General features: G+C 37.9%; 1 protein-coding gene across 2 annotated transcripts in view; it reads right to left on the reverse strand.

Moving 5' to 3' along the window:
* Positions 1 to 26286, reverse strand: part of PAK2 (p21 (RAC1) activated kinase 2) — an 89051-nt gene that overhangs the window by 25718 nt on the left and 37047 nt on the right. For both annotated transcript variants that reach the window (XM_081571512.1, XM_081571511.1), the window contains exons 2-4: positions 17808 to 18015; positions 1184 to 1284; positions 710 to 857 (exon numbers count right to left, since the gene is read on the reverse strand). In XM_081571512.1, coding sequence (XP_081427638.1) covers positions 710 to 857; positions 1184 to 1284; positions 17808 to 17994 — 436 coding nt within the window. In that variant the 5' untranslated portion in view covers positions 17995 to 18015. The remainder of the gene's footprint in view (positions 1 to 709; positions 858 to 1183; positions 1285 to 17807; positions 18016 to 26286) is intronic.

Here is a 26286-nt window from a genome sequence, read left to right on the forward strand (position 1 = left end):
TTAAAATAACCCATGATGTAATTAGCAAAATCCACACTGAGGGAAAACAGGACAAATGATTCTTTAACAAATAAACTGCAAAGAAAAGACAGCATGAGAGCTAACATGAGGGCAGGAAGCCTAAATAGCAAAGAGATGCAAGAGATACAATAATCGACTGTAATGAATGAATTTTTTTCTAGTCCTTATTTGAACAAATGAACTTAAAAAAAAATCCACTATTCTCCAATTCCTACCTGATTATATTCCAATTCTGAGGAATAAATTCTTTTGAGTTCCAAAGCTTATATTTATACATGTGATGGGTTTCAATTTTTGAGTGGAAAACACTTTTTACTTCAAAGTCTGTGCATTTATATACAGTAAAATAACCTGTCCCACTAGCAATAAATATATTTATACTATGAACATGTCTGTAAATCAGCCTCTTTCCAATCTGTTGCTGGAACTCATTCAAAAGCAGTGAAGAGAAAAAACAAATAAACAAAAGGCCAAAATATCCACTTTTGGCAAAACTAAGAGATTAACATAATCTCCAGACTCCAAATTATACATAAGAGCTGCCCCCATTGGTTTACAAAGGACAGATCTTCGCAGGAGAAAAAGTAGAGACAACCATCATAGCTTAGCTCTATCTTTTTATCTAGAAGTGCTCCATAACTCTGCAATCCCCGTTAAGTGAGCCTATTACCATGGTCTGATGTCTTACCAGGAGGAGTAAAGCTCAGATACTTCTGCTTCACAGTATTAGAGTCATAGAACTTCAAGACGTCCAGCACTGCCTGAGGATTCTTCTTTTGCTCTAGTTTGGTGATATTGGAGGTCTGCAGTAATCGAGCCCACTGTTCTGGCATGCCCTAACAAAAAGATAATCAGAAATTAGTTGTTTTGAATTGCTCTAATAAGACCAATTTCCAGAGGAAAGTGACAAAATATAAAAAACAAATCAACCTACACAATTGCAGGTTTGACTAAATTCTAAAAGGTCTTGTTTTCTAAATCTATGTTGCAAATTATAATCAAGAGCCTCAGCTCCCTAGGAAAAGGCCACATCCAACCACAAACACTTCTGTACAAAGAGAAAAGCACTAAGAATTCACAGTTTACATGTGGACAGAAAAGAATACTTGAAGGAAAGGTTTGAGCTCTGCTTTATAAATGCGTTCCACCTAGGTAAACTTACAGTGAATTCTCCAGTAACAGCATCAAAGCCAACATGGATGGTGTGCTCAAAATCAGACGGAGGAGAAATTTCCGGCCTTTCCTTCTCTTTCTTCTTACTTCCTAGAAGGCATTAAAAGAAAGCCTTTTAAAAGGTAATTATGTTGTTAGTTTTCCCAAAACAGACTAGGAACAAAATTATTCTAAAAAAGAGATTTTCCCTAAAAACACTGGCTGACAGGAAACTGATAAATCAAGTATAGAAATCTCATGGGCGTGGGGTGGAGTGGGTGGAAGGGGGAGGGAGTAGGAGGAGGTGAAGGGTATTGTCAACCAGTGTCCTGATTAAAGAAGCACACAGACTGACCCAACAACAGGCCTGAATAAAAGTGCTCAGGCAGAAGAGACAGTCCCTTAGAATACTGGTTCTCTCATTAATAAAGAAGTACACTTCACATACTGAACAATTTGGAAAACAAAGTCTGCTGCTGCTGCTGCTGCTAAGTCGCTTCAGTCGTGTCCGACTCTGTGTGACCCCATAGACGGCAGCCCACCAGGCTCCTCCGTCCCTGGGATTCTCCAGGCAAGAATACTGGAGTGGGTTGCCATTTCCTTCTCCAATGCATGAAAGTGAAAAGTGAAAGTGAAGTCGCTCAGTAGTGTCCGACTCTTTGCGACCCCATGGACTGCAGCCTACCAGGCCCCTCCATCCATGGGATTTTCCAGGCAAGAGGACTGGAGTGGGTTGCCATTGCCTTCTCCAAACAAAGTCTATCAAGCCCTATTTCTGTATTTATCTAGAAAGAACAATTTACATTACTATGATTAGGTATGAAACAGGTAGTTTACAAGGACCATGTCATTTTTTGTGTGTGCATTTCTCTTCCTTTTTATTGATGTTAATAACTGTTACATTTTAAGATTTCCTAGTTTTTCTATGGTTCTACCAATTATTTTTACAACATTTCTGCCACACATCTATCTCTGTATATTCAAACACATCAGTTCCATATTTTTCCCCCACCTAACCACCTTGCTCTCAGAGTCTCTTACTTAATCTGCAGCAATTTATGTCAAGACTTCTGGCAGAGCTATTAGTCCCAGGTCATTCGTTCACTTTTATGCTGAGCTAGAATCGACTTTTTGTATTCTATGTTCTCTTCTTCTTGGTCTACACCCTTGTTTTAACTGATAGCTCTCCACTAATTGTATATGTATTTAGATTGAAAATACCAACCTCCTCTGAATTTCTTCTAATTTTCAGTGTTGCTATTTAGGAGGCCAGTGCCACTTTCTCATTCTGAACTATTGTTGAAAATCAACTGATTATATATATACACATGTCTATTTCTGGATGTTCAACTCTGTTGCAATAATCTCTTTACCTTATATCAATCAGACTGGATTACTGTAGTTTTATAATAAGCACTGAAACTATTAATATATAGTATAAGCCTTTTCTTTTTTAAAAAATTGTTTGGCTCCATTCTAGGTCTTTTGCATTTCCATGTGAATTTTAGAGTAAGTTCGATAATTTCTTTAAAAAGTCTGCTGGGATTTTGATTGAGACTGCACTGAATCTATAGATCATTTTAGGAAGAACTGATTTAATAACAATATTGTATCTTCTAATCCATGAAAAGTAGTGACTCTCTCTATTGATTTAGGTCTTTTTTCATTCCTCTCAGCAATGTTTTGTAGTTATCAATGTACAGATCTGTTACTGCTTTTGTCTGATTTCTGGCACAGTATTTCAAAAAGTCTGATGCTATTGCAAATGGTACAGTTCTTTACATTTTGATTTTCAATTGTTCATTGATGGCAGAGAAAAACACAATTGATTCTTAAATACTGATCTTGTATCCTGAAACCTTACTATGAAGCCTTACTTTTTGTTCTAGTAGCATTTTTGTAGCTCATCACAGGATTACCTAAAAAAATTCAATTATGCTGCTGATGAATAAAGACAGGTTTACTTCTTCCTTCCCAGTCTGGACTCCTTTCATTTCTTTTTCTTGTCTTGTTGCACTGGCTAGAACCTTTAGTACACTGCTGAATAAAAGTGGTGAAAGGGAAATCTCTATATCTTTCCTGATCTTAGGAAAAGCCATTAATTTTACCATCTAATTTGATGCCAGGCTAGGTTTGTCCAAAATGTTAAAGGCATTTCCTTCTATTTCAAATTGGCTGAATGTTTTGATCAGAAATGAATATTGGATTTTGTCAAATGTTTTATCAATTTAATTGGTATTCTCAATAAATTTTTTATTTCACTGATTTTCTGCATTTTTTATTTCACTAATTTTATACATTGACTTTTATTATTTCTTTTTATCTACTTACTTAGGATCTCACCTGCTCTTCCTTTCTAGTATATTAAAATGACTTAACTGAAATCACTGATTTGGAATTTTTCTTTTCTAAAATGGATGTTTAATACTATAAATGTCCTCTAAGTACTGCTTTAGCAGTATCATACAATTACTGCTGTCTTAAACTTTCATTTTCATTCAGTTTAATATATTTTCTAAATAGTCTTTAATTACTTCATTTATTTGGAAGTGTTTTTATTTACTTTCCAAATATTTCCAGAGATCTTTTCTGTTGAGTGAGAACTAATTTCTAACTTAATTTCATAGTGGTCATAGAATATACTTTGTGATTTGAATCTTCCTAAATTTATTGAAACTTTAAAAATGGCCACAGAATGTGATATCCTGATAAATGTTCCACACTCACTTAAAAAGAATGGAATATTCTATAAACTGGTCAAGTTGGTTGATACTTTTAGCAGTTTTCTGTCTACTTGTTCTATCAATTATTGTGAGCAGTGTACTGGAATCTGCAACTGTAACTGTATTTGTCTATTTCTTCTTAAAATTCTTTATTCGCTTCATGTATTTTGAAGCTCTGCTATTAAGTGCATAAATGTTTAGTTCTGTTAAACCATTCTGATGAATATATCCTGTTATTATTATAAAATAACTTATTCCTCAGTCTTTAACTATTCAGAGAAATATTTCCTGGTCTCAAGTCTACTTAGTCTGACATTAACATAGCCAGTTCAGTTTTCTTTTCACTGTTAGCATACTTTAAACAATTATTTAACTTATTTTGTGACTTTATATTTTTAAAGTGGATTTCTTAGGTATATATACTTAGGTCTGCTTTAGCAATCTGTTATGCTTTGCCTTTTAAATGAGGTGTCTAGATCAGTTACCTTTAATATGACTGCTACAGCTCGGTTTAAACCCATCATCCTTTTGTTTTTTAATGGTTCCTATTCTGTGTTTTCACTTTCTTCTTCTTCTTTTGAATTAACTATATATTTTTTATAATTAGCTTTTGTCTGCTTTGTTTTTTCAAGCTATAATTTTCTATATACTATAAAGTTCTCCTACTTAAATTGTACAATTTACTGGGTTTTAATAGATTTACAGAATTGTACAGCCATCACCACAACATAGCTTTGGAAAACCTTCATCATCCCCAAGAAAAATCTGTACAAATTAAGTAATCACTTCCAGTTGCTCCCTTTGCCTCTGTCCTAGTTCTAAACAGCCACTAATCTACTCCTTACCTCTGAAGATTTGCCTATTCTGGCTGTTTCTCACACAACATGTGGTCTTTTGCAAATGACTCTTTTCACTTTAACTTTTGAGGTTCATTCATGTGAAAGCATGTATCAGTGCTTCATTTCTTAAAAATTCAATTATCATTTAAAAAAAATTTAGGTAAGAAAAAAACATTTTCCATTTCCAATGATTTTCATTTCTTTATGCAGATGCACATTTCCATCTGGCATTGTTTTCTTTCTGCCTGAAGGATTAGGTTTAACATTTCTTACAGTGTAGGTGTGCTAGTGATAACTTCTTTCCCCTTCTGTTTTAGAAGGTGTATTTCCACAGGATACACAATCTAAGCTGACAATTTTTTTTTTCTTTCAGTACTTTATAGATGTTGTTCCTTATCTTCTGGCTGCATTGTTGCTTACATAAAGTCTGTTGTAATTTTTTCCTCTATGTGTCTTTTCTTTCTGAGTTTTTTTTTGGTTTATAACAATAAGCATTTTTTAAAAACTAGACTTTCCTAGAGCAGTTTCAGGTTCAAAGACAATTGAGCCTAAGATCTCATTTCTAAGATTTTCTACCACTGATTTTAAACAATGGTTATGTGCCTCTGTGTAGTTTTCATCATATTTCCTGTGTTCATTCAGAATTCACTGAACTTCTTGAATCTATGGGTTTATAGTTTCTATTAAATTTGGGGGAGGGGGAATCAGCCATTTTTTAAAGTTTTTTAAAAAAGAATTTCTACTGGAGTATAGCTGATTTACAATGTTGTGTCAGTTTCAGGTGTACACCAAAGTGAATCTCCACTCCTTTTTTAGATTCTTTTCCCATATAGGTCATTACAGGGTACTGAGTAGAGTTCCCTGCACTATACAATAGATCTTTAAGTTCTTGGTTTGTTGTTGTTTTTTTTAAATGTCTCCCCTTTCCCTCCTTTGGAGACTTCAGTTATTAGTCTGCCTGAAACTCTCCCATGGATATTCACTTTTGTTTCAGTCTTTTTTCTCTAAATTTTATTTTGGATGGTTTCTGTTGCTATGGTTTTCAAATACACTAATCTTATTCTGTGATATCTAGTCTATTGTTAGTTTTGCCCAGTGTATTTTCCAACTCTAAAATTTTGATTTGTTCTTTTTTCTCTCTCCCTTTGTTTCTTAATATGCTGAATCTTTCATTTGGGTTCTTCAACACATGGGATACAATTATTTAATACTTTAATGTCCACGTCTACTAATTCTATCAGCTTTGTCATTTTAGGATTGATTTCAATTGATGGACTGTACTAATTATGGGTCTTTGCATGCCTGAAAAATGTCAACTAGATACCAGACATTGACTTTTTTTCCTTGATAGGTGTAGGTATTTTTGTATTCCTATAAACAAATATTTGTGCACTCTGTTCTGGGACATAGATAGGTGATTCTTAGCTATTTACACATATAGGAGAGAATTTAGAAACAATTGATCCTTTAGGTATTATTTTAATCAGTGAGCTGATTCTACCTAGAAACCGTATTCTTCAGATCTAGGAAATTTTTTCTATTATTTAGTCATTTTCTTCTATTTGTCATTATTAGTTAAATAAGTGCATTTTTGCCTGATCTTATAACTGTTATCTTTTCTCTATTTTCCATCTTTGAACTTTTAATAAACTGGGAAATTTTTCTTGACTATCTTCTCATCTTTTGCCTATTGCTATCTTTTGTTTATATTGGTAATCCTAACAGCTGATATTCTAAGAATTACTTCTCATTGTTCTCTGACCGTTTTTTATCTGAGAATACCTTTCTTGTTTCATAGATGCACTCTCTCTCTTTGAAAATTATATAGTTTATGTGTGTGTATAGGCTGGGTTTTTTCCCCGGCTGTTACTTCTACATTCCTATTTTATCCTCTGTTATTTTAGACTCTTATGTTAAGGGTTTTTTTGTAGCTTTAAAAACTGTCCTCTCCTAAGCAAACATAGGAGCAGAAGGAACCTCCTGAGGCCTAAGGAAAAGGAGATAAAGATATGGGCCCATCATGACTCAGTAGATGTCAGAGAGAACTGGGTTAAGATAGCTACTGATCCTTTGCTGTCTACTTGCACAAAAAGTATTTAAAAAGTTAACTGGGAGATAAGTTTTCATTAAAGATGGGTGTGGAGCATCCAAAATATTTTTCCCAGGACATTTTGTTTATCCAGAGAAAAATCTTTCAGTCTCTGTCTGAGGGCTTTGACTCAAAGTACAAGTGCTCTAAACACAGGGCAGAAGAAGAGTTCAGTATGTTACCTTTCTTGAATCTGCCTTTTTCATTTTATACCTCTTTCTGACTCCTCTGACAAGAATAAGGAGCCTCTTAGATTTAATTCTCCTCAAATAAATGTATATATCATTTTGTTTTCTGTTCTCCCAGAGGATGGAGTTCATGGCTGTGGAATAAAGGAGGGGCCCTGAGGGCCTTCAAAACATCCTATATGTTGGTTGGTCAAAAAGTTCCTTTATTTTTTTCAAGTAAAAATAAAAGACACGTTTTTCACTTTTACCAAGAACTTTATTGAACAGTGTATTCAAAAAATTCACCATTTTGTTCTACTACTTTCTGCTATTTTTCAGGCAACTTCATAATTTCATCTTCCCAAAACTTTTTATCTGTTTGAGCAAAGAACTGTTCCAGGTACCTTTTACAATCAATCTTCCAGGGAATCGAAAATCTTTTCAATTAAGAGAATTTTGTAAAGACTGAAATAAATGGGACATCTGAAGGTGCTGCTGCTGCTGCTGCTGCTGCTAAGTCGCTTCAGTCGTGTCCGACTCTGTGCGATCCCATAGACGGCAGCCCACCAGGCTCCCCCATCCCTGGGATTCTCCAGGCAAGAATACTGGAGTGGGTTGCCATTTCCTTCTCCAGTGCATGAAAGGGAAAAGTGAAAGTGAAGTCGTTCAGTCATGTCCGACTCCTAGCGACCCCATGGGTCTGCAGCCTACCAGGCTCCTCCACCCATGGGATTTTCCAGGCAAGAGTACTGGAGTGGGGTGCCATTGCCTTCTCCGTCTGAAGGTGCAATGAGTGGTGAATACATAGGATGAAACAGAACTTCCCAGCCAAGCTTCAACAGTTTTTGTCTGCTCATCAAAGAAGCATGGGATTTTGTGTTATCCAGATGGAAGATTATGCATTTTCTATTGACTAACTCTGGACACTTTTCATCAAGTGCTGCTTTCAACGGTCTAATTGGGAGCACTATTTGTTGGATTTAATAATTTGGTTTTAATTAAATTTAATAATTTAGTTTTCCAGAACAGAGGACTCCCTTCTAATCCCACTGTATATACAACAGCACCTTCTTTGAATGAAGATCAACCTCTGGTGTGGTTGGTGGTGGTTCATTTTGGTTGCCCCACAATCTTCCATTTCACACTCTTGTACAATATCCACTTTCACAATTTGTTTTAAAAATGAAATGCTTTCATTATGTTTAAGTAGAGAATTGCATGCAGAAATATGGTCAAGAAAGTTCTTTTTGCTTAATTTATGTGGAACCCAAACATCAAAGCAAGTTACATAGCCAAGCTGGGGCAAATGATTTTCAACACTTGATTTGGATATTTTGAATATGTTGGCTATCTCCCACATGATGCAATGTTGACTATTCTCAATTAATGTCTCAGTTTGATCACTAAAAACTTCAACTGGTCTATAGGACCATGGATGATCGTTCAGGAAGAAATCTCCAGGATGAAGCTTCCCAAACCACTTTTGACATGTTTTATGAGTCACAGCACCTTCTCCATACACTCAGTTCAGTTCAGTCGCCCAGTTGTGTCCGACTCTTTGCGACCCCATGAATCGCAGCACTCCAGGCCTCCCTGTCCATTACCAACTCTCGGAGTTTACTCAAATCCATGTCCATCGAGTTAGTGATGCCATCCAACCATCTCATCCTCTGTTGTCCCCTTCTCCTCCTGCCCCCAATCCTTCCCAGCATTAGGGTCTTTTCCAATGAGTCAACTCTTAGCATGAGGTGGCCAAAGTATTGGAGTTTCAGCTTCAACATCAGTCCTTCCAATGAACAACCAGGACTGATCTCCTTTAGGATGGAATGGTTGGATCTTCTTGCAGTCCAAGGAACTCTCAAGAGTCTTCTCCAACACCACACTTCAAAAGCATCAATTCTGCGGCGCTCAGCTTTCTTCACCGTCCAACTCTCACATCCATACATGACCACTGGAAAAACCATAGCCTTGACTAGACAGACTTTTGTTGGCAAAGTAATGTCTCTGCTTTTAAATATGCTATCTAGGTTGGTCATAACCTTCCTTCCAAGGAGTAAGCTTCTTTTAATTTCATGGCTGCAATCACCATCAGCAGTGATCTTAGAGCCCAAAAAAACAAAGTTTGACACTGTTTCCCCATCTATTTCCCATGAAGTGATGGGACCAGATGCCATGATCTTAGTTTTCTGAATATTGAGCTTTAAGCCAGCTTTTTCACTCTCCTCTTTCACCTTCATCAAGAGGCTCTTTAGTTCTTCTTCACTTTCTGCCATAAGGGTGGTGTCATCCGCATATCTGAGGTTATTGATATTTCTCCCGGCAATCTTGATTCCAGCTTGTGCTTCTTCCAGCCCAGCGTTTCTCATGATGTACTCTGCATTTAAGTTAAATAAGCAGGGTGACAATATGCAGCCTTGACGTACTCCTTTTCTTATTCGGAATCTGTCTGTTGTTCCATGTCCAGTTCTGACTGTTGCTTCCTGACCTGCATACAGGTTTCTCAAGAGACAGGTCAGACGGTCTGGTATTCCCATCTCTTTCAGAATTTTCCACAGTTTATTGTGATCCACAGTCAAAGGCTTTGGCATAGTCAATAAAGCAGAAATAGATGCTTTTCTGGAACTCTCTTGCTTTTTCGATGATCCAGCAGATGCTGGCAATTTGATCTCTGGTTCCTCTGCCTTTTCTAAAACCAGCTTAAGCATCTGGAAGTTCACGGTTCACGTATTGCTGAAGCCTGGCTTGGAGAATTTTGAGCATTACTTTACTAGCGTGTGAGATGAGTGCAATTGTGTGGCAGTTTGAGCATACTACACAAATCTAATTTTTGCATTTCAGTTGCATTTTTACCTTTCTTTAAATAATAAAGCATAATATGCCAAAAATGTTGCTTCTTTCTTCCATTTTCAATATTAAAATGGCTACATAAAAATTCACCAATTTTGATAAGGTTTTAAAATTTTTTAAAAATAATTTATTTATTTACTTGTTTATTTTTGGCTGAACTGGGTCTTTGTTGCTGTGTGCAGGCTTCTCATTGTGCTGGCTTTTCTTGCCAGGGAGCACAGGCTCTAGGTGTGCAGACTTCAGCAATAGTGGCTCACAGGCTCTAGAGTGCTGGCTCAGTAGTTGTGGTACATGGGCTTAGTTGCCCTGAGGCATGTGAGATCTTCCTGGACCAGGGATGGAACCTGTGTCCCCTGCATTGGCAGGGGAACTCTTAACCACTGGACAACCAGACAAGCCCTTGAAAAGTTTTTTTAAATGCATGCTGATATAACAGCTGTCACAATACAATCTAACAACACTGTTTCAAATGAAGTTAGAGATCACTGCTGCTACTGCCAAGTCGCTTCAGTCGTGTCCGACTCTGTGCGACCCCATAGACGGCAGCCCACCAAGCTCCGCCGTCCCTAGGATTCTCCAGGCAAGAATACTGGAGTGGGTTGCCATTTCCTTCTCCAGTGCATGAAAGGGAAAAGTGAAAGTGAAGTCACTCAGTCGTGTCCGACTCTTAGCGACTGCATGGACTGTAGCCTACCAGGCTCCTCCACCCATGGGATTTTCCAGGCAAGAGTACTGGAGATCACACTAAGCACTGGCAAAACCATTGTACAGAAAAAAAACAAACTAACCCAATAGATATCAGCCAACCCAATAGATATTCAACTAATTCTCCCCTTTTCACCCTATGTATTACACAACCCCACCCACCCACCCCACACACACTACTGTGTACCTCTAAATCCTGAGCCTCTGAGATTTTTACAAAGGAAACTGGTTCACTTCTTACAAACATTCCCTTCCGCAAATGCTTAGGATATGTCTTCCTCTGTTCTGCTTAGTCAGTTAGCGCTTCTCCACCACTTCACTCTTCCAAGTATGTATTAAATCTCTTGTATACTACTGACTCCTCTCTCATTCTCTTTGCCCTTGTGATAGAAAAAATAATTCTTTTTTTTACTATCATTTTAGTCGTGTCTGGGGAGGCACAGTAAACAGACACGTGGTCAATTTGCCATACTTTACCAGAAGATTCTCCTACTGGGCTATGGTAGGAGGACAGGGCATACTGGTTGTGAAAAGGACCAGAGGGAAATGCAACTGTTAAGCCTAATATAAATTATACCTTTACTGAAACGCAGTTACATCTCTCATAAACAACTCATTTTCCACTAGGCAGTGAATAATCTCAGGTCATGCCGTCTACTTTTTCAATTATGTCCTTTGACTTCTAACCTGGTATCCTGCATACAGGAGGAATTTATTTATTAGTCAACTATAAACTAACAGTTGACTTTTTAAATTATTATTATTTATTTTGGCTGCGCTGGGTCCCTGCTGCAACACACAGGCTTATCTATGGTATGAGGGATCTTAGTTCTCTGACCAGGGATTGAACCCAGGCCTCCCGTATCGGGAGTATGGAGTCTTATCCACTAGACCACCAAGGAAGTCCCAACAGTTGACTTTTTATACGGCTCTGAACTGCTGACAGAAAAACATACAATTTCTTGCACTTTATAAAAGTATTTGTTTCTTCTTTTTAAAAAAATCTGCTCAGCATTCCGTTTCTGATGTGTACATAGTTGAGAAAAATGCTATTTTCTTATATGATCCTGGTTATAGATGACTGGTCCAAGGTAGGCATTTATTCAAGCCAGGTCAGCCCTCGTATCCCACACACTCCCAGCCAATTAGATTGGTTCAGGGGTGAATTCCTAAACTGAGTCAGACTTAGTACCTTTAAAATCCGTCTCTCACCAGTAAATAAAAGAAATAAAGCTTAGGAACTATTGAGGGCTATATTTCCTAACACAAAGAGAAAAAAACCCAGTCTGATAAGAGAAAGAAACAGTGATCAGATACACAGAAAGAGGAAAAATAATATATATAACAAGAGAATTCCCAGGTCCTGTTGTCTCTGAGACCCAATCATATTTTTCAACTTGGCAACGCTGAAAAATTTAGAGACATTTAATATATTTAATATAAAGTTTCTTATATATTAATATTAGGAGTACAGACTAATGAGTTTCAGGAAAAGAGGGAGAATGATTAAGCAGAACTTAAAAGCACAAAACCCTAAACATCTGTTTAATTTAATTTGTTTTAATATAACACATACACACTAACACTCCCTGTATGATAGTAGTCCTAATAGGAGAAAAAAAGAATATGAAAAACAGTTATCTAAAACAAAAAGATACTGAAGCATGTTTCAAATCAAACAATATGCTGGAAGGTTATTTCTATGTAAACAGAATCACTGTTTTATAACTCTGGAATCCAAGATCTACAAGGACCAACAACAAAAAACCCACAATCATCTATCTACAGGATATCCACCCAGCAACTGAGTCACTTGATGGGAAGTAATGGACCAGGAGAAGAAACTTCTTTTAATGATACTGCACAACTTATTAGTGTACTGGAGAAAAAGGGATTCTCAGAGCTATTTTTCAACTTCATGAGACAGTAAAACAAGCAGGCAGGCAGCAACCTTCAGCTAAGAGGTGGAAACCCCGAGTGATGTGCTGCACAAAAGGAACCTAAGTATGCCACTACCACATCCTAACAGGCAACACCTTACAGGCTACATCTGAGCTAGAGTCTAAAACTAAAAAATCCTCCATTTCTTTAAAAGGAAGACTTTTCTATTTAACAGAATCAGGGATTACCCCTTTGTTCTTTTGATCCAGAACAGCTTCAAACTGGTGACCTAACTTGTTCCATCAAGTAGAAGAGTATTCTCTAGGAAACAGGCAGAGGCATATGGACTACTATTACTAATCTCAGAATTACATTTTTAGACCAGAAAGAATATTTACAGTTCTAAGCCTCTCATCTTCAAAATCAACTAGAGGTGAAAGTGCATATAGGTTGAATAATTAGACATGAAAATTGCTTTAGTTCATAAACACACATACCACTCAACACTAGCTAACTGAATAGAGTTTTTAAAGATAAGCAAAGATGATGGCTCATTGCCATTTTCATTATCAAAACTACTCGACTTGTTAAGCCCATTTCTCACCTGGACTACTGCAAAATCCTCCTAACTAGTCTCCAACTTCAGTCTTAGACCTCCAACAAAATCTATTTTCTAGACACTACTAGTCTCGCCTATGTAAGACAGAAATGTGACCAGGTCTTTCCCCTGTTTAAAATTCTGTAATGGTTCCCCAGGAAACAGGGTAAAATGTGACCTCTGTAGCATGGAATACAAGGCCCTTTATGACCTGCTCCCTGCTTACCTCTTTAGCCTCTTCGGCAATCTGAGTTTCCAACATACATCATGCTATTATTTTCACATTTGACTGTATTCAGCTTCACAAATGTGCTGTGATCTCCCCTGTACCTGGGCCACTGAAACGGTTTTCTAAGCATAAGGCACAGTTTTTAATTACCCAAATTCTCCTATTTTCACTTACTCATCCTTTAGTCATCAGTGTTAACATCACTTCTTTAGGAAGCCTTCCCAGAAATGACATTTTATTCTATCCCGATTATCACTTTCCGCAGTTTATATGTTGTAGTTTTTTATGAGTGCCATCTTGGCAGGGACACCATCTGCCTTGCTTATCAAGGAGTCTCTGATAACTCACAGAGTGTATAAGATATATAATTAGCAGGGATGTGAAAAAAAGATTTATTCAGTCAAGTTGTTATATAAAAGGTATAATTTCTAATTTTCTTAATTTTTGCAGTGACATTGATTAAAACCAACAATGAATAACTGAAGATACTCGAGTCTTTTTTAAATAAAAATATTAGCTGTCTGTTTAGTAAGGACAACAATAAGGGATGTAAATTTGAGTAAAATAAAATTAATATCTCTAGATCAGGCTTTATATTAGAGCTGGCAAAGATCTTAAGGTCACTGTAATTTTTTAAAACAAAAAGTTTTTTTCCCTTTTATCCTTCTGTTTCAATATGATAGACCAAGCATATATTGTTGCTCTCTCCACCTACACCAAACCTCTTAATTCATCATGGATCAAAATCTGCAAGGAATGCCCAAAGATGAAAAGCAATTAGCATAAAACTAGAGAGAGAAACAGCAGTTTAGGTTGTAGGCAGGAGAATGCAACTGCAGATAGATTTCTATATTCACACAAGCATGGAAGTATATATATATATCCACATTCCTAACCCTCATTCCAATCCCTCAAGGCCCTGCCAGAGGTGTTAGCTTCCTGGGAGGCTGAGTTGGAAAGGAAGAAGAGCCCCAAGAGTAGGAGGAATCAAAGAGCACCCTACCCTTCGAACATTTCATCCTTTTTTCTCAGTTTAACTGAGAATTACGCACTCCTGAATATCTCCCTGTAAATGGGCTACACCAGGGACTCTAAATGTTCTACTCTCAACTACAAAGTTGAAAGCAATTCTCACCAACTTTCTTTACAAATTCAAGGCAATTCTAATCCAAGCATCAACAGGTTTTTTTTTTTTTTTTAAGTACTTGATAAGCAAAGTGTGAAATTTATACAGAAGAGCAAAGAGTCAAAAGATCCTGAAGAACCATCTGGTACCAGATTTGCTCTATAAGGTATTAAGAATTAGAAACTGTTAACGATTAAGGCAGTATGGTATTAGTGTAGGTACAGACAAATGAGTCAATTCAATAAACAGAAGAAAACACAGAAACACATCCTGGCATGGAAAGCTGACAGATAATGGCTAATACTGCAGGTCAGTGCAGAAATGATAAAAATTTCAATAAATGATCTGGAATACTGGGTTAAAAAAAAAGTGAAAATAGATCTCCCTTAACAGGTACACAAAAATCAAATCCAGATAGTTTAAAGGTTTAAATTGTAAAACTTTTAGAAAAACCTAAGAAAATATCACTTCTAGTATAGCAAAAATTTCTTGAAACACAAAGTTAAAAAATGAATTGATCAATTCAACTACACCAAAATTAATAATCTATATTCATCATAAGATACCACTGAAAGGGTGAAAGGCAGTTTGCAACCTGGAAAACCATATAAAATAACACATAGTTAATGAAAGATTAGTATATAGACTATAATGAATGTTTAAGAAAAACTAGAGAAAACTGGACTAAAAAACAGGTATGTCACAGAAAACACAAATGAGTAGTAAATTAACACATGAAAGACAATTTCCCAAGTCATCAAGGAAATTCAGATTAAAACCACAATGAGATACCACTGTACACCTCCCAAACTGACAAAAATTAAATCCCTTAATACAAGAATCTGCAAGGATGTTCTACAATGGAACATATGTGTCCTGTGAGTGAGAAAGAACATTTAAAAAAACCCAAAACTTTAGAAAGTAATCTGTTAAACATAATTAAGTCAAACACAGGAACACATACCCTTTAACCCAGCAATTTTACTGCTAAGTATTGAATATATACCTCAGAGCCACCTTTAAATCTTTGGCCAGGACCCACACCAATACATTTTACATCCTGACTCAATAAACACACAACTGAAATGAAAAGTTTCATGCAACTTTCACAATAACTCCATTTATACTCCATTTCACTTAGTGTCATTCACTATATGTATTTCATAACCCATTATTGCAGTGGTTTTTAACATTAGATGCACATTAGAATTACCTGAGGTATTAAAAAAGTTAAAAGCAAAACCAAAACTGATGTCCGGGTAAGCACGTGAAGACTGCTTCAACTGGTTTTCTGATGAAACGCTCTGTTGCGTTTATGTAAACGCATGTTCAATTTGCTCACAAGCCCTACCGAGCTACCCTTTACCCAAAATGCTGGGCTGTCCACATTTTCTCTTTCATTCTGTAGTCTTCTTTTCCCCTTTCCAAGGCTGTCCCCAAGTACCTTTTAACCTATTGTGAGCATTCTCCTATCCCAATTTTGCATTCTGCTCTTCACAGACAAGTAATTTGCACCCTTTGAGCAATTTCTCCTGGTACTAACCTCCATACATTTATTTCCAACCTCTCTAATTATAAATACTGTGTTTACACTGCCATTTTTAGGTTTTCTTACTGATGTACTACTATGGAAGATTAAGTGCTCTCCAACACATCCCCTCTTTATGCCTCTTCTCATGCTTCCTTTTTGGTTCATTTCCCAATTCCCCCCTTTAACTTTCACTTCACTCAGTCTAAGCATGTACATATTTCATTCTCAAACATGCCAAATACACAAGCTACCACTTCTGCTAAATTAATTTTAAAAACATACTTTCATGATGCTTTTCAGTTACAAACACCCGTGAAATCTTAAAAATAAGAGGAAATTTAGAGATATACATTAAAATGAACAGTTTTTCAACTGTTCAATGATTATATCCTGCCTGCATATCTAAATTCTCTAAGACTTGATTCCATATTAACTATATCACCTCAAATTTTCACTGATTATGTATTTTCAACTCAAATTAAATGTGTATTTATTATTATACAAAGCAATGTTTTACCTCTCCATGTAAACTTACACATACAAGTGGAAAAATATCTTTATGTCCACTTTACTAGCTATCAGTATCATACTGCCATGCTTAGTATAATAAAGTAATGTCTAACCTTTATTCTAAAATCTATTACTAGTTCACAACCCCTGCATGCATGCTAAGTCGCTTCAGTCGTGTCCAACTCTGTGTGACCCCATGGACTGCAGCCTGCCAAGCTCCTCTGTCCAGGCAAGAATACTAGAGTAGGTTGCTGTGCCCTTGTCCAGGAGATCTTCATGATCAAGGGATCAAACCCATGTCTCTTATGCCTCCTGCATTGCCAGGTGGGTTCTTTACCACCTGGGAAGACACCCTTTACCACCCTTTATCACCTAGTGTCACCTGGGAAGCCCCCCTCTCCAAATTCTAAAATCCATAAAGCTCTGGAAACCGAAAGTTATTTCCTTAGTTTGACACCAAAACAAATTTAGTGAATTCAACTTACGTAGACAATTTACAGTCTTTATCCCATTTTGCATGACTAGACCAGTGGTTCTCAACTGGAGGCAACTTTGCCCCACAGGGGAATATGGCAATGTCTGGAGAAATTTTCAGTTTTTACTACTGTGTAAGAGGTGTTATTTCTAACATCTAACAGATAAAAGCTAGGAATGGTGCTTAATATTCTACAGTGCACGAGGCAGATCCCTGCAACAAAGCATTATTTTGCTCCCAAATGTCAACCTTACTGAGGAAGAGAAACACTGGACTAGATTCTTGTTTATGGAAGATACGTTAGTATGTTGAACACTGAGTGCTGCCTCAGAAGAATTTGAGGGTGTTATAGAATACATGATAAAAAGACATTAGTACTACTCAAAAGTCAGAAAAACTCTTAATTCCAAACCATAGCTGACTCCTGAGATTGCAGACAGGAGACTGTAGACTCTATACTTACATTCTTCTATTAAGTCTTTCTCAAATATCATGATTTGCATTAAAGCTGGGAAGCCATGAATTATGGTCCAAGTCTTAGAAAATGAAGGAGAGGAGAACAGAAATTCACTGGACCTAACGAGCAGGATGAGCAACAACTTTCGTTTTATTCTTTTCTATTACAGTTTAAAATAACCTAGTCTTTCTTTCTTTTTCTGGGTGCACAGCACAACTTGTAGAATCTCAGTTCCCCAACCAGGTGAACTTGGCCCTCAGCAGTTAAAGTGCACAGTCCTAACCACTGGACCTCCAGGGAAGTCCCAAACTAGCCTTCCTAATAGTGCCCATTTACTACCATCAATTGTATGTTTATCGTTTGCACCTTGAAAGATACCAGCTTATTATACTTTATTAAAAAAAATCAAAACCAAAACACAGTAACTGAGACTCTTGAAACCACAGTAGCTATTTACCTTTCTCTGTGCTTGAAAATATAGAGATGATTTTATTCCTGGGCTTTTTTTCCTCTGGAACGGAAGGCAAAGGTTTCAAACTGTGGTTGGCTGATAAAGGGTCTTTGCCTCCAGTGCTAAAAATAGTACTGCTCATTCGCACGGGGGGCGCCGGAGGCTTGTCTTCCAGTTCTCCGTTATCAGACATGATTCGGAATTATGATACGGCCTGAAACAGACAGGCAAAAAATACAGTTAACAACAAGGTAAAAAATATTATGGACAAGCACAAGACAGTAATAATCCCCTCCTCAATTTCAAATTAAAAAAAGTTATCCATTTGAAGTTGTAAAACAAGAGATGAAATTGGCTGCAATACGGGCAATCTCCCCTAACAAAGTTGGTAAACGGAGAGCTAAGAGAATCTTTGAAAAGTCATTTCCTGTTAAAAAGAGGACTAAGATAATTTTTGGAAAGCATGATGACACTGACATATCAGAGAATATCAACTGAATATTAAGAGTTAAGTGTTCCAATGAACAGATAACATGGAGTATTAAAAAAAAAAAAAAATTCCAAGAAGACTATGTCCTGACCAGGCAATAATAGGATATATGTCTCTGACAGGTTCACTTCCAGAGCAGAGACAGAATGCTTGCTATTAATTAATAAATACCAACCAACAGCCTCCAAATCTGATTCATGTTCACTAGCCTTGTGGTTACAATTTAACCCCCAAACAAACTTTGGTAAAGCACCAGAAATGCCGCTGGTATAGTATGTGGTTTCTCTGAAAATTTGAACATCTAACTACATATGTTAGTCCTCTGCAAGTCAGGAAACACTGACAAAAGTAAATCCAGAGTTTGCCAAACCCAAAGGCTCTGTCATCCTATGATGCCCTGTCCAGGCCATCCAGTTACTCTCCGTATCCACATAGCCAATAACGTGGAAATGTCAACTTTGTTTACATATACTTATACACATCTATTTTATGTCTTTTAAAAAAAGTAAGTAACACACATTTAAAATCAGCAGTAAAATAGAGGAGATGCCTAACTTATGAGTTCTGATACCAAACTGTATAGTTAGGAAACAACACAATACAAGATTTTAATTGGCAATTAGATCCTAATTTGAAAATAACACTACTTGATACACTCAGCCAACAAAATTTTGTATATGTACAATGAAAAGAATGCAACTGGTTTTAGATAAAATTAAAAATAATTTAAATTTTTTTTATTTTGTCTAAAATGCTAGTATGTGAAGAAAAGTAAGATATAATTTGAGAGGAATTGAGGGATGAAGAATTATACCTAATTCCACTCCAAATTTTATAGCTTTTGTTTTCCTTGACAGGAGTAGGTCAAAGCACTACTGTAATTTATATGTCATATAACAGTTATTTTTCAGCCTACAAAAGAGAAAGAAGGTACAAGGGGAAAAAAAACACTTCTGGAGGTAACCAGCTGGAGAAGAAAGACTGTCTGAAGTGAAATTCAACTACTGGTGATCAAAGAAATGAGGGTGCTATCTAAGAAGGCAATGTAGATAACATACAGTCAGATGATTCTTCCAAACCAAGTAGTCACATCCTGTGGATTACCTGATGAACTGATAAACCAAGGCAGATGTTCAGCTTTGATGTGACCAAACACTAAGGCAAAACAGATTAACCCTAGAGTAGCTCATTTTTTGCCTTTTTATACAAAAAAGGCAATGTTGAAGAATTGATGTTTTCAAACTATGGTGCTGGAAAAGACTCTTAAGAATCCCTTGGAAAGCAAGGAGATCAAATCAGCCAATCTTTTTTTTTTATTAATTTATTTAATTGGAGGCTAATTACTTGACAATATTGTAGTGGTTTTTGCCATACATCGACACGAATCAGCCACGGGGGCACATGTGTTCCCCATCCAGAACCCCCCTCCCGACTCCCTCACCATCCCATCCCCCAGGGTCAACCCAGTGCACCGCCCCTGAGCACCCTGTCTCATGCATCGAGCCTGGAGTGGCGATCCGCTTCACATATGATAATATACACGTTTCGACGCTACTCTCTCAAATCACCTTCTCCCACAGAGTCCAAAAGACTGTTCTTTACATCTGTGTTTTTTTTGCTGTCTTGCACATAGGGTCATCGTTACCATCTTTCTAAATTCCATATATATGCGTTAGTACACTGTATTGGTCAAACCAGCCAATCTTAAAGGACATCAACCCCAAATATTCATTGGAAGGACTGATGCTGAAGCTGATGCTCCAATACTTTGGCGACCTGATGCAAACAAGTGACACACTGAAAAAGACCCTGATGCTGGCAAAGACTGAGGGCAGGAGAAGGGGACGACAGAGGATGAGATGGCTGGATGGCATCACCAACTCAATGCACATGAACCCGGGCAAACTCCAGGAGATGGTGAGGGACAGGGAAGCCTGGCGTGCTGTCGTCCATGGGGTCGCAAAGAATCGGACATAACTTGGCGACTGAACAACAACAAGCTCGCTTTCATCTTAATCACTAGTTACAATATAGAAACTGCACACTGAGATTTTGATTACACTGTGAATTGCTCCTACTTACACAAGTTAAATTTAAAGCTCAGGATAATATAAGAAAACTCCAAAATCCAGTTGCATGCATTTATAGAAGAAAATGCACCAAAACATTAACAGTGATTAAGTAGTTTTCAAACTTGATTATAATCATCATAGCTGTAGTTAAAAAAGGATCAATGTAAAACTGAGCACAATAATTACTAACTGTAAACTGACTACAACTTCTATCCTTAAGACTGGCTCATAAATGGAACATGACTTAAAACTGACAGTGCACCTTCAGCTGCATGCTGTCTGGTATTATGGTTATGAACCTAAGTGTGGAATCCAATTGCTTTGGTTGGAATCCTAGTTCTACCGTTTACTTAAGTGTGTGACCTTAGGTCTAAGCTGTGCTTCAGAGTTTCCTGGAGAAATGGCTGGTTCTAGGCCTAGACAGGGAAAATATTATGCAAGATGAGTCTACTGTATCTTATACTGTCAAAAGATAAGGAAGTACTTATAAAGGATGAGGGCATGTCAAAAGGGCACAAGAAAGAGTTCCCTGAATACTAGAATACTGGAATGTTTGGTGCAATAAAATCAATAAACTAGTATCAGATTATAATCCAAAGTATAAAATCAATATACATCATTCATATAGACACAAAAACCTGAATACATAAATAAAATGGAGGAGGGGCAAATCTTCCTTACAAAAGAATTCCAAGTAACATATATATAGATGCATTCCCTTCTAGGAGTTAGAACTTAACCTCCTGCTCCACCTGAGTGTAGGCTAGACTTAGTGACTCATTTCCAAAGAATAGAGTGTGGAAAAAGAGAAAATAACACAGTGGAGAAATCTGGCATTAACCATGGGATCAAAGTTAAGATCACCAGTGATAAGTCACAAGGATATCGCTCACCTCCTGAGCTAATGTGATGGGGAGCACAATTCACCTCTGGTATTCTTCCCCAAACCTGTAACTTCAGTCTAATCATGGGGGAAAAAAATCAGATAAACCCAAATTAAGAGATATACTACAAAATTCCTAATCAATACTTCTCAAAACAGTCAAGGACATGAAAAACAAAGACAGACTGAGAAACTGTCCTAGAACAGAGGAATCTAAAGAGACACAACACTGTGGTGTCCTGGAATTGAAAAAAAAAAAAAAGACATTAGTGAAAAAACTGGTGAGGTTCAAGTAAAATCTAGAATTTACTTAATAATGTATCAGTGTTGGCATCTTTGCTTTGAAATACATTTTACGTCTATGCAACATTTATATCAAAGGAAGATGAGTGATAGTTATACAGGAAATTTACTATCTTTGTAATCTCTCTGTACATCTAAAATTATTCCAGAATAAGAACTCTATTAAAAAAGGAATAAATAAATCCCTCAAAAAGTCAAATACAGACTGACCTACTACATGACCTAGCAATTCCACTTCCACTATATGCCTGAGAAAACTGAAAACACATGGCTGCATAAAAATGTGCATGTGAATGTTCACAGCAGCATTAATGTAAAAGCCAAAAGAGGAAAGAAAAACAAAATATTAACAGATGAACAGAAAGACAAAATGTATCTTACCTATATTACAAACAAAGGAATACTGTTTGGCCACAAAAAGGAATCAGGTACTGACACATGCTGTGTGTGCTGTGTGCTTAGTCACTCAGTGGTATCCAACTCTTTGGAATCCCATCAACTGTAGCCCACCAGGCTCCTCTGTCCATGGGGATTCTCCAGACAAGAATACTGGAGTGGGTTGCCATGCCCTCCTCCAAGGGATCTTCCCAAACCAGGGATCAAAACTAGGTCTCCCATATTGCAGGTGGGTTCTTTACCATCTGAGCCACCAGGGAAGCCCAAGAATACTGGAGTGGGTGGCCTATCCCTTCTTCAAGGGATCTTCCTGACCCAGGAATCAAACGAGGGTCTCCTGAACTGCAGGTGGATTCTTTACCAGCTGAGCTACCAGGGAAGCTGATTTATGCTACAACATAAAATAAACCTTGAAAACATAAATGAAAAAAGCCAGACACAAAAAGATCACAAATTATATGATTACATTTATATGAAATGTCCAGAACAGGGAAATCCACAGAGAGAGAGAGTATATTCGGAGAAGGCAATGGCACCCCACTCCAGAACTCTTGCCTGGAAAATCCCATGGCTGGGGGAGCCTGGTGGGCTGCAGTCCATGGGGTCGCTAAGAGTCGGACACGACTGAGCGACTTCACTTTCACTTTTTACTTTGGAGAAGTAAATGGCATTGGAGAAGGAAATGGCAACCCACTCCAGTGTTCTTGCCGGGAGAATCCCAGGAACAGGGGAGCCTGGTGGGCTGCTGTCTATGGGGTAGCACAGAGTAGAACACGACTGAAGCAACTTAGCAGCAGCAGAGAGTATAATAGTGGATGCTAGGGTGTGAGGGGAATGGGATGTGACTTTGTGGGGAATGAAAATATTCGGGGATTAGACATTATAATGGTCATACAACTTTATGAATATATTAAAAGCACTGAATTGCACACTTTAAAGTGGTACATTTCAGATATGTGAATTATATCTCAATTTTAAAAAGGAGTTATTTACCTGATAAAGATTATGCAGAGTTCCAAAGAATAGCAAGGAGAGATAAGAAAGCCTTGTTAAGTGATCAATGCAAAGAAACAAGGGAAAACAACAGAATGGGAAAGGTAAGATCTCTTCAAGGAAATCAGAGATACCAAGGGAACAGTTCATGCAAAGACTGGCACAATAAAGGACAGAAATGGCAAGGACCTCAACAGAATTAGAAGAAATTAAGAAGAGGTGCCAAGAATACATAGAAGAATGATACAAAAAAGGTCTTAATGACCCAGATAACCACAATGGTGTGATCACTCACCTAGAGTCAGACATCCTAGAGTGTGAAGTCAAATGGGCCTTAGGAAGCATCACTATGAACAGAGCTAATGGAAGTGATGGAATTCCAGCTGAGCTATTTCAAACCTTAGAAGATGATGCTGTGAAAGTGCTGCACTCAATATGCCAGCAAATTTGGCAAACTCAGCAGTGGCCACAGATCTGGAAAAGGTCAGTTTTCATTCCAATCCCAAAGAAGGGTAATGCTAAAGAATATTGAAACTACTGCACAACTGTGTTCATTTTACATGCTAGCAAAGTAATGCTCAAAATCCTTCTAGCTAGGCTTCAACAGTATGTGAACCAAGAACTTCCAGATGTACAAGCTGGATTTTAGAAAAGGCTCAGGAACCAGAGATCAAATTGCCAACATCCACTAGATCACAGAAAAAGCAGGAGAATTTCAGAAAAACATCTACTTCTGCTTCATTGACTACACTAAAGCCTTTGACTATGTGGATCACAACAAACTGTGGAAAATTCTTAAAAAGATGGGACTACCAGATCACCTTACCTCCCTCAGGAGAAACCTGTATGCAGGCTAAGAAGCAACAGTCAGAACCAGACATGGAACAATGGACTGGTTCCAAATTGGGAAAGGAGTATGCCAAGGTTTTGTCACCCTGCTTATTTAACTTATATGCAGAGTTGCTCAGTCATGTCTGACTCTTTGCGACCCCATGGACTGTAGCCCACGGAATCTTCTGGCAAGTGTACTGGAGTGGGTTGCCATTTTCTTCTCCAGGGGATCTTTCTGACCCAGGGATCAAACCTGGGTATCCTGCATTGCAGGCAGAGGCTTTACCTCTGAGCCACGAGGGAAGCCTATATATATATATATACATATATATATGTATATATATATAAAATTATGACTGATTCATGTTGATGTATGGCAGAGATCATCACAAGAATATAAAGCAATTATCCTCCAATGAAAAAGAAAAGTAATGAAGAATATTTATATACTATAAATGAATAAATCTGGAGGAAAAAAAAAAGGTATTAGTGCAATAGTAACTACTATGCTCCAGGAGAATATGTAAGCATTCTGCTAGGCAAAATCTCAATCAAACAATCAGATATTTAAATAAAATCACTTATATTTTGTTTGTATGCATGCTAAGTTGCTTCAGCTGTGTCCAACTCTTTGTGACCCTATGGACTATAGCCTGCCAGGCTCCTCTGTCCACAGGATTCTCCAGCCAAGAATACTGGAGTGGGTTGCCATTTCTTACATGCAGAGTATATCATATGAAATGCTGGGCTGGATGAAGCACAAGCTGGAATCAAGATGCCAGGAGAAATAACAATAACCTCAGATATGCAGATGATACCACTCTAAGGGAAGAAAGCGAAGAGGAACTAAAGAATCTCTTGATGAAGATGAAAGAGAGTGAGTAAGTAGGCTTAAAACTCAGCATTCAAAAAACTAAGATCATGGTTCCAGTCCCATCACTTCATGGCAAATAGATGGAGAAAAAATGGAAACAATAGCAGACTTTATTTTCTTAGGCTCCAAAATCACTGCAGATGGTGACTGCAGCCATAAAATTGAGATGGTTGCTCCTTGGAAGAAAAACTATGACAAACCTAGACAGTGTATTAAAAAGCAGAGACATCACTCTGCCCACAAAAGTCCGTATAGTCAAAGCTATGGTTTTTCCAGTAGTCATGTACAGATGTGAGCTGGACCATAAAGAAGGCTGTACAAAAGGTACAAAGTGAAGTCACTCAGTCGTCTCCAACTCTTTGTGACCCCGTGGACTGTAGCCTACCAGGCTCCTCCATCCATGGAATTTTCCAGGCAAGAGTACTAGAGTGGGTTGCCATTTCCTTCTCCAGCGGATCTTCCCAAATCAGGGAATGAACCTGGGTTTCCCACACTGCAGGCAGATGCTTTTACTGTCTGAGAAGGCTGAGCACCGAAGAATTGATGCTTTCAAACTGTGGTGCTAGGGAAGACTGCTGAGAGTCTCTTGGACAGCAAGGAGACCAAACCAGTCAATCTTAAAGGAAATCAACCCTGAACAGTCATTGGAAGGACTGACGCTGAAGTTCCAATACAGGCTACCTGATGCAGAGAGCCAATTCCTTGGAAAAGAGCCTGATGCTGGGCCAGACTGAGGACATGAGAAGGGGAAACAGGGGATGAGATGGCTGGATGGCGTCATCGACTCAATGAACATGAGTTTGAGCAAATACCAGGAGACAGTGAAGGACAGGGAAGCCTGGCGTGCTGCAGTTCATGGGGTCGCAAAGAGTCAGACACGAATGAAAGACTGACCAACATAAATATTAATGCTATTCCTTATGATATTATTTATAGGAGTCTAAGCAAGAAGTTGGAGAAAAGAAAAGAGGACTTGAATTCTTCTCCAAGAGTTCATAATCTACTGGGAAAGAGCAGCACATACATATTTAAGTTAGATTACGTGCTGGGGGCCGGCGGCAGAGGCGGCGGCGAGGGGAATTACCCAAGGCGCAAGGTAAGAGAAACCCAAGTAAGGTGGTAAGTGTTGCGAGAGGGCATCAGAGGGCAGACACACTGAAACTAAATTTACAGAAAACTAGCTAATCTGATCACACGGACCACAGCCTTGTCTATCTCAATGAAACTAAGCCACGCCGTGTGGGGCCACCCAAGATGGATGGGTCATGGTGGAGAGGTCTGACAGAATGTGGTCCACTGGAGAAGGGCATGGCAAACCACTTCAGTATTCTTGCCTTGAGAACCCCATGAACAGTATGAAAAGGCAAAAAGATAGGACACTGAAAGATGAACTCCCCAGGTCAGTAGGTGCCCAATATGCTAATGGAGATCAGTGGAGAAATAACTCCAGAAAGAATGATGTGATGGAGCCAAAGCAAAAACAATACCCAGCTGTGGATGTGACTGGTGATAGACGCAAAGTCCGATGCTGTAAAGAGCAATATTGCATAGGAACCTGAAATGGTAGGTCCATGAATCAAGGCAAATTGGAAGTGGTCAAACAGGAGATGGCAAGAGTGAACGTCGACATGCTAGGAATCAGC

This window comes from Giraffa tippelskirchi, chromosome 2 (assembly GCF_054371585.1).
Source record: "Giraffa tippelskirchi isolate mGirTip1 chromosome 2, T2T-mGirTip1v1.2.pri, whole genome shotgun sequence".
NCBI lineage: Eukaryota > Metazoa > Chordata > Mammalia > Artiodactyla > Giraffidae > Giraffa > Giraffa tippelskirchi.